This window comes from Nansenia antarctica (genome assembly GCF_963989245.1).
Source record: "Nansenia antarctica genome assembly, chromosome: 9".
Classification (NCBI taxonomy): domain Eukaryota; kingdom Metazoa; phylum Chordata; class Actinopteri; order Argentiniformes; family Microstomatidae; genus Nansenia; species Nansenia antarctica.
In genome coordinates this window covers 32,988,770-32,998,939 of record NC_137679.1, presented here as the reverse complement: position 1 = coordinate 32,998,939, position 10,170 = coordinate 32,988,770, and the positions used below count along the sequence as shown (strand labels likewise).

The window sequence follows — 10,170 nt, the reverse complement described above, 5'->3', positions numbered from 1 at the left end:
AAGATTTAAAACTTTCAACTTGTGGAATTTTTATTCTATACATATATATGGAGGATATGTTGATGTTCTCCCTAACGTGGTGTCAGAAGTCAAGCTGCAGTATCTTCACCTCTTCAAGTCAATAGTCCTGTCAGGACAAACACCCTCCAAATCCCTTAACCATTTCCTCCCCCTCAGTACATTCGATTAGTGAAAATGTAAGGCTTGCCCTACGAACAGTCTACTAATTGACCCAAGTACCTCAGTCAAGACCTCTCTGCTTCTCGTAACTTCATAAATATAGTGTACAATTGACTAGAACTATTGATTATGCTGTAATATTTAAAACATGCATTTAGATGTTGAAAATATTTTTTCCCCAAGCTACAGTACATTATAAACAAATATGACGGAGCCCTGAAGGGGTATCTGTCCCTTTTTTGGATACTGCAGCCATACATACACACATACATACACACACATGTAGATCTATATACACATCCCCATTTACCAGGTAGGATCCTGTTAAAGCAGTAAGAGAGTCTGTTGTTGTTGTTGTTGTTGTTGTTATTGTTGTAGCCAGACTTGGTCACCTTGGTAACATCATAGTCAAGAGAGACAATGAGAGTCTTATGAAAATATACGTATAGCCTGAGAGACGCTGGAGTGGCAGACGGGGCATTTGGGCTCGCTCCTCTCACAGATGCGGTTGGCGCACTCCATACAGAACAGGTTGTGTCCGCAGGGGACCAGCGCGGCGATGACCTCGCTCTCGAAACACACGGAGCAGTCGCGGCTGCCCTTCCGGCTGGTGCCAGACGAGGTGGAGGAGGACGAGGAGGAGGAGGAGGCCGAGGAGTCGCAGGGAACCCCGGGTAGGTGAGGGCCAGGCAGGGAGGCCATGGCGTTGGACAGCCCCTGGTTGGAGGTGTAGCCAGGGAAGCTGAGGGCACCGCCGCCCGGGTCGCTGCGGACCCTCCGGGCCAGAGGGTGCTCGGTGGGACCGTTGGCGTGGTTGTGGAGGGGGGGGGACAGTCTGGGCTGGGGGGTGCCACCGGTGGCCCTCCTTTGGCTGGCCACCATCCCGTTGGCATTAGAGGAGGCGTTGGCAGGGTAGATGGCTGAGGAGGAGGAGGGGGAGCTGCCGCCGTTGGAGGAGGGAGTCATGCCTCTCTCGTACTGGGACCAGAGGAGACCCGGGGGCGCCGGCGTGGGGTCGAACCCGGGCGAGGAGTCGAAGGCCATGTCAGTGCAGTCGGGCGAGATGCCGCCGTCGTTGCCGTAGACGAACCCGTTGCCGTTGGTGTTCACGTTGATGTTGACATTGTTGTTATTGTTGTTGCCATTGTTGTTGGTAGCGGTGTAGCTGAGGGCGGGGCTGGGGGGGCTGTAGTCGGCCATGCGGGAGCTGCTGTTGTTGCCGAAGTAGGAGTCAGTGGAGGCGCTGCCCAGGGACGAGGACGAGTCGTTGCGGTAGTTGGAGAAGGGCTTGCGTCCTGACGTCGGCGTGACGCTGGAGCTGGGCTTGGACCACAAGGTGGCGTGTCCATGGATGTCAAACCCTACGTCTGTCCCGTTGGCGTGGAAATCGTTCTCGTCTGTGAGCTCGATGATGCCTCCGGTCCTCATGGCGATGTGGGCCTCGATCTCCTCCCGGGCGCGGTCCACGTTCTCCGGCATGCCGGTCACCTCGAACACCGGCTCCTTGTCCCGGCTCGGCGTCACGATGTAAGTGTGAGTCTGCTGCTGGATCCGCTTGATGGTGGCCCCCTTGGGCCCGACCACCAGCCCTACCACCCGGTAGGGAACCCGGACCTGGATGGTGGTCTGGCCGGGCAGGTTGGGCGGTCCGGGGGCTGGGGTGCCAGCGGTCCCACCGTTCAAGGTGGTGTTCTTGTTCCTGGAGGCTCGTATCATGGAGAAGTGCTCTGCTGCAGAGATGATCTCCCTCCTGGCCATGGCCACATCCTCCCTCCTGCCTGTCACTACGAACACCGGCTCCTCGCCACGGACAGGAGTCTTTATGTAGGTGTTAGTCTTGGCGCGCAGGGCTTTAATCTTACAACCTGTGTTTAGAAAGGAAAGGTGATGGTGAGTACATGTTGGAATTTGGTGAACAAGAAGAAGAAGGAAAAAAACGATGGTGTAGGTTGAAAATGTGGCATGTGTGCTACTTAAAAACAGCTGGGTGTGTGTGTTTTTTTGTTTTGTTTTTTTCTCCCAACAGCAGGAAAAAAAACGATTCCTCCCCTTCTATGCATGATAAATTCAAACCACATGCTCGACTACCAGGTTCAGGTCAAAAATAGCACAAGCCAAAAAAAAGAAGCAAAAAAACATGCAGAATCCATAATTTCCCTAGTGCGCACAAGCAACATATGATTACTTCAAACGTCCTTAAAATAACTACTACTGTCATGCTATATTTAATTTCGCGAGGTTACGATCAAGCAATGCGACTTATTTCAACGATTTTTCTGGCGTTAACGCATAAAAGTTATATTCTCCGACGCCCTCCGGCAAACGGGAACAGTTTGAGGAATCAGTCCAGGGGGAATGAAACCGTTGGCGTTGTGGTGGGCAGAGTCGTAAGTGGGACAGTGACATAACATAACAAAGGGAGTGGAGCCCTTGTGGGTATTGCACTCGCCTGTCAGAGCGACACAGTAGCCCAACCACAGTTATATACACACTGCATATAGGCTATGGCTCCAAGCCTTGACTATTCCTCAGCTTGTCTTTGTTTTTTGTCGTGGAGGACGACAACTGGAATATTGCAGGGAGGGGGGGGGGAACCAGGATTCCGCATATGTCACCACAAACTAACGCCCCAGCCTACAGCCGTGCAGCGCTCTGAGCGGTCTGGCCAGCGGACGGACATAACGGCGACGTTAGTGGCAGTTGAGCTCCAAAGAGTACAAAGAAACGAAGTACGTACCTTGTCTGCCAACGATTTCCGCTACATGCTCCGAACTGGGAACCGGGACACATTCGGTCATGTTGACGCTCTTTTTCCTGGGCTCGTTGTCATACAGGGAGTTCTCGTCGTTGTCCAAGCCGAGCAGGGAGAGCTGGTCCAGGGCGATCTGCAGGGCTCTTTGGTCGTCCAGGGCATCTCCCTGGCTGCTGCCGTTCCGCTCCATGTCGGCGAACAGAGAGCTCGGCATCTTTGCGATTTTGCAGTCTGGATGATCGGGACGATCAGACAATGGGGGGGGGGAAACGCGGAAGGAGGGCAGGAGTGATGAGGGATAAAGGGGGGGCACCGGACCGGTTTCAAGTCACTGACGCAAATCAATGCCGTTTCTTGCTCTCTCCCTTTCGCAGTTAAAAAAGGAAAAAATCAGTGCAAGCTAGCAATCCGCCCTTTCCCGAAAGGGATCTTTTGACGCCCGACTCCCAGAAATGTTTAGGACGGTTAACAGCCAGGATGCGTAATTCCAGAGTTTGTGTGTTGCTGGAATGCCGGCGGTGGCAATATTCCTTCAAAGGGCCCCTCCCCGGCTCGGCTCACTCAGCTCTTTTCTGTTTTCTGTCTGACTTACTGCAAAGCCAGACAACACTACTGGGGGATATGTGCGAATGACGTCACCGCCAGGGCAGGGACGGTGCGGCGCTGCATAGCCGACAGCCGATTGGCCAGACAGCGCGGAGTGGGCGGGGTCACCAGAGCGAGGAGTCGCTCCTTGAGATACACTCCCTTCTTTGTTGTCTCCCCCCCAAATCCAAACGCAGTCAGTCCCTTTGATGAGGAAATTAATTTAATAAATGAGTTTTTTCTTCTCGCTTCCACAATCATGCTAACTCGTGGAGCCTTGTTGTTTAGGCTACCATGTGTGCTCTATTTCTGAGCGCATGTGCCCTTTTTTTTTTGTTCAAAATGCCATGTCAATAATAATGAGGTCATTCTTAGTTATCATGTAACCGCATGTTGACGTTTGTGTCACACAGGCAATGCTCTAAGGATATATGGATAATATTTAAAAAACGGGCATTTTACTGTCTGTTAGCCCATGCCTCGTTTTTTCCTTCTGAAATGTACACTAGCCAGACTGCGTGCGTAAAAATAGACCTGAAACCCATATGATTGTCTATGATAAATAAAAGGGAAGAAAACAGTATTAAACCGGTTTTAGATTTCAGTGTTTTGCAATAGTTCTAAAGGACAGTAGGCTAAGTATGGACGTTTTGTAATATTTCTCATTTAATATCAAATTACCCTAATGCGGGGCAAGTCCTGACATGTGCTCTTTGTTTGGTTCCTCTGCTCCTTTTCAGCGCTCTCTCTCCTTCTCCCTCTCTGAATGTCGGCCAGACAAAGTCATGTATTGCGCATAGAGGCATATGACATATGACATAATGTATAGCTTATTATATCTCTTCCAAATAGTCGGAGGATAACAGTAGCTTTAAGGCCGATATGTTCCCATTATCACCTCTGAGTGACACACATCGTGACAGGCATTTGCCAAATGACATCAGTGCCTCTCCTACTCCGGACAGCTAGCAGGTAATTGTCGAGTTCAAACACCATCATTTCCTCGGATGTTTACACCGTTTAACAACAATGACAGCTGCTCAGATTTCTCCGCGTAGCCTATCAAAGCTGCCGCCACTACTGTGTGATGTAGGCAAACAAACAAAATAGTGAACGAGTAATGAAGAATAGCCTGAATGTAGAAATATATGATAGTGTGAATAAATACACATATAGAAGCATTAGAGTATATCAATGTGAATGTGCAATAACACTATGTGCAATATGACAACCCTCTGGTACATAAGGTTCAGAGATAGGAAATGTTAGAATAGGTATAGCATAGCATAGAGTACAGCACAGTGTTTTATTTGTATAGTATAGTATAGTGGATAGTGTACATAGCCTTTATTTATGTAAACCAGCTCCTTTCCCTTCTTGTTTTTAGTTTTTCTTTCCTAGCACCAGGGGAGCCCCCCCCTCCCAAATTTCGTTGTATGGTACCTGTACTATATCAATGACAATAAAGACCATTCATTCATTCATATCAAGCTCAATATAAAACAATTTACAACATTGAATGTTGAAGTAGGATTTTTATTCAAGTGCGTCGATCCAAAAGCGCGCACTTAGGCTACATAATATCTCAAACATGTATATTTTTTTTTACGGATAAACCAACTTTGCTTAATCCCCACGAAACAAGATTCCATAAAGGTTCTTTATCATCCAACAATGCAACCTTATTGACAATGGCCAGTGGCAGTTTGCATATTTCAGTTTAGTGCGGGGGTATTATGTTAACGTTAAGAACACGGGGGGGGGGGGGGGGGGGGTGATAGGGGGGCTCCACATGCCCGGCCTAACGTGGCCTTTGTGGCCAGGGAAGGACCCGGCGGGACGGGGGGAGGGGGGAGCTGCTTCTCCCAACACAAAGGATATTTCCAAACGTTTCAAAGCCATTGAGACGAGAAGCACTTGCTTTGTCACCTCACTCCTGGAGCACAATAGCTATGCAAATATCAACCGCTCCGAACCTGAGAACGTGGGATGGACCCCCCCCCCCTCTCTCTCTCTCTCTTATTTTACCATACTGACATCGTATTGTATTTGGTCTAAAAGCTTTAACCATTAAAACATCTGGAAATCTCATTCGAAGAGCAGTGCATGATATCTCTCATTACAACATCTGGGAATAACCACAGTCCATTCACACGACCATGCAGGCCCAGAATAGAAAACCGAATGAAATGTTAATTATGTGCAGATTTTTAGGCAATTACAATTTGAATCCATTTGCTCACTGTTCTCCGCATATCGATAATCTGTTGAAATGGTTTCCCTAGTCTATTGTACAGACTGTACTCTCAGTTTGTAGTTTATAGTACAGACTGTACTCTGTCTGTAGTCTATAGTACATACTGTACTCTGTCTGTAGTCTATAGTACAGACTGTACTCTGTCTGTAGTCTATAGTACATACTGTATCTCAGTCTGTAGCCGATATACATACTTTACTCAGTATGTAGTCTATAGTACATAGGCCTACTGTATTTCAGTCTGTAGCCTATATACATACTGTCTTGGTCTATAGTACCTACTGTATCTCAGTCTGAAGTCTATAGTACATACTTACTGTACTCAGTCTGTAGTATATAGTGCATATACTGTATCTCAGTTTTGTTGTACACTACTGTAGTTAAAGCATCACAAAATAAACTCTCTTACTTCCAATGGCACACCACAACAAAGGAAAACAAACTGGTTTTCCATGACATACAAATTGGCAAGCAGAAGCCTGTTTATTGTGTCAAGCCATTTACCCTGTAGTCCAGACATCATGAATACACTGCATTGATGGTTGTGATAGACAATACACAATATAACATGGACTGTCTGTGTGGCTACTGTGTGTTAACCAGTAGGATTGAGTGTATGCAGGTTTATAGGGTATTGTGTTGTCATACACATATCAACAGTCATTTAATTCACACCCCCTTGCTTGGTCATGACTATTGGTGTGTTTACCTGACTGGTGTGTTTACTTGATATTTGCTGTTTGTCATTACAAGTGACAAATTAGCAGTGATGGATACCCACTTGCCTTTTAATGATACTCAGAAAGGCTTAGCCCAGACTGACCCAGACCCGTCTGTATAAAGAGAGGCCAGGGCTTTAGACTTACTGTCAACTACTGCAGTGTGACACACATACACACACACACGCACACACAGAAAGAGAGAGAGAGAGAAAGAGAACAGTCACCAGAGAGAAAAGAGAATAAATACAGAAAAAGAGAGAGAGAGACACACACACACATACATTGAGTGAGAGACAGAGAACAGCCATCAGAGAGGCAGCAGGGGCGAGAGTGAGTGAGGGAGCGACAGAGAGACGAGGCTAGATGGGGCTTAAGCTTTGTGACACAGCAGCATCTTCTGGATCAGGACACGTCAGGTCAGAGAGGACGCCACAATACACACACACAGTACAGTCACACACACACACACACAGTACAGTCACACACACACACAGTACAGTCACACACACACACACACACACACACACAATACAGTCACACACACACACACACAAACACAGTACAGTCGCACACACACACACACACACAGTACAGTCACACACACACACACACACACACACACACACACACAAACACAGTACAGTCACACACACACACACACACACACAGTACAGTCACACACACAAACACAGTACAGTCACACACACACACACACACACACACACACACACACAGTACAGTCACACACAAACTCCCTGACCTCCTACAGATTAACACCACGGTGCGGGTGCTGTGCTGTGCAGTTCATTCATCTAGATTCCTCTGCACAGACATCCACATGCTCCCTGTGTTATGCATGCTCACGGCAGACCCAGGACAACCATCGCATTATATGATGCAGTCTAGCTGAGGGACTTTGTCTGCCACACAGCAGACAACCAAACAAGGCAGTTTTTGCTAGTGTAACATAATTGAATATACGTTTTATGTCTGCACATTACCGTAGGTTATTGCAGTAGTAAAACATGTATACAGTAGGCAGTGTGTCTTGGTTTACGACTAGAGTGTTACCCTAGCATAACATTAAGACAGGCTATAAGATATACTGGGCTGGTTGTTTTTGTTACGTGTGTGTGTGCGTGTGTGCCTGCATGCCTCAGACGTAACATAAACATAACCTGCTTCAAGGTTACATAAAGGCAAAATCGAACGCCGTGTGGACAAAGCCATGACCCATGACTTATGTTCCGCAAAACAAAAACGCCCCGCAACAAATCTCACCGTTTGCATCACATCCCAAATTCCTGCTTGACAAGGTGAAATGTCGAAAGAACCTAAGCACTAAGAATTTGACTCGTGTACCTCTCTCTTTTGTCTCAGCAAGGTTGTTGTTTTTTAAATAGGGATCTGAAGCTGGACATCAGTAATATACACACCAACCGCTTACTAGAACAGAACCATGTCCAGACAAGGCAGACGGGCCCGGGGAGCAGCGCGTTGGTGGATGTTACAGATGATGGAGTTAGCCTCCTGTCATGGTTGAATAGATTTGGACAGTCACCTCATCAATATGTATGTAGGCCTATTCACTGATTTTGTTTGTTATTGTTGTTGTTGTTCATCTCCCAATATTCCAATGGGGTGCTGTGTATCCCTCAGTGGACAGGCTGTTAGGGAGGAAGCGAGCTGTGACACAGGAGCGGCAGTGGCGTATGCATGGTGCAGGGTAGTGCTGTATTTGCAGGTAGATGCAGTGGTCTTGCCTCTCCTCCCTCCCTCCCTCCCTGTCTGCCTGCCTCCTCTCTCTCTCTATCTCTCCCACACTCCTTGTCTGTCTGCCTGCCACCTCCTCTCTCTCTCTCTCTCTCTCTCTCTCTCTCTCTCCCACCCTCCCTCCCGGTCTCTCTCTCCCCCCCTCCCTCCCGGTCCATCTCTCTCTCTCTCTCTGTCCCATCCTCCCCCTTCTCCTCTGCCTGTCTCTCTCCCACCCTCCCTGCATTTCCTCTCTCCTTCCCTACTGCTGTCCCTCTCTCCCTGCTAGACTGGCTCTCTTTCCCTCCATCTCTATCTTCCTCCCACCTACCCTTCTTCTCTCTCTCCCCCTCCCTCCCTCCCTCCCTCCTCGCCTATGCGCTCTGACACACTGAACTGAAGTGGCACTGATTCCCTGGTCTGTGATTGGCTGACTGCCAGACACTCGGAGAGCCATGCAGCACAGCAGCAGGACAGCTGGTGTGGCTGCCCCACAATGCACCACAACACCTCCTCCGACACTCCCTTCTCTCGCTTCCCTTGCTCATTCTCTCTCTCTCTCTATCTCTCTCTTCACCCCCCTCTCTCTCTTTCTCTCTCAATCCATAGTCTGTAACACACCACCCTCGCCCCTCCCCCTCCCCCTCCTCCTCCTCTACCCCCCCCCCCTCCCCCCCTTCCCCCCCTTCCCCCACTCCCTCCTTCTCTTCCAGTCTCTGAGCGCTGCTGCCCTTCCTGGTTTCTCCTCTCTCCTCCGGTAGAAATCCCCTTTCTTAAAAACGTCTGCTCTCCCAGACGAGCGGCGCTGAGCTCACTCAGAGGGCAGTCCGGCCCGGGGAAACCCCCTCCCTGTCCCCTCCGACGCTGAACCAATAAACAAGGACAGGGTATGAGATGTGTGGTGACAGACAGGGCATCGGGAGGAAGAACAGGAGGGGAAAAGACATTCCCTCATCCCTGGCTCAGCAGTACTGACTGGTGGCTGCTCACGAGAGAGGCTGTGAGAAAATAAACCCAGAAGTACATTTGTTTTTTTTAAAGAAACACATTCACACCGTTTAGTTAGAGGAAGGTAGTTTTTCACAATAGAACAGTGTTCTATTTGAAAATTAAAAAAGAAAAGAAAAAAGACGTAAACGTATTGTTATCATCGAGATTCTAGAATGTTCCTTCGTTCCTTCCCTCTCTCCTCCCCTCCCCTCCCCTCTCTTCTCCTCCCCTCCCCTCTCCTCTTAGCCCCAGGCATTTCAATGTTAACATGAGGTCATCCTCCACTCTGCCTCAGCCCTGGGAGGGGGGTGGGGGGTGAGGGGATATGGATGGCCAGAGAGATGGCCAGTGATGTGTTGATGGGTGCATCACAGACAGGAAGTCGGCAGATCTGATAGACTCTTGACTGATGTGCCCACTGGCTGTAATCATGATCCTAGCGATCAGATCAGTGGAGTTATAATGTAGGATAATGTGTAGGATAATGGCTGTACTGCCAGCTATGGTAGTGTAGAGTACTGTATGGAACCGTGGGTCTGGACCTTTATGGCAGAGGGGAGAGTGTTCATGTCCTGTGTCATTAGAGGCCAGAATCACCTGAACTGACTGTGGGACGTCCTGAGCACGGACCAGGAGATGAACTGCCCTTATATAGCGCCTTATTCCAAGGTACTTTACAATGGCCTCTCATTCACCCATTCACACACACATTCATACACCAATGGCGGCAAGCTACCATGCAAGCTACCATGCCCTCTCATTGGGAGCAATTTGGTGTTCAGTGTCTTGCCCAAGGACACCTCGACACGTGGACAGGAGGAGCCGGGGATCAAACCGCCGACCTTTCGATCAATACACACCGGCTCTACCTCCTGAGCCACAGCTGTGGCTTTGTGGGTCCTCCACCCCCTTGGACCCTCCACCCCCCTGGA

General features: G+C 48.9%; 1 protein-coding gene across 1 annotated transcript; it reads right to left on the bottom strand.

Moving 5' to 3' along the window:
• Positions 1-609: 609 nt before the first annotated feature.
• Positions 610-3,146, bottom strand: mex3b (mex-3 RNA binding family member B; the record flags this gene model as incomplete). Its single annotated transcript, XM_080539016.1, has 2 exons — positions 610-2,045; positions 2,918-3,146. The coding sequence occupies 2 exons, from the start codon at positions 3,144-3,146 to the stop codon at positions 610-612; spliced, it is 1,665 nt and encodes a 554-aa protein (XP_080395142.1).
• Positions 3,147-10,170: the final 7,024 nt, after the last annotated feature.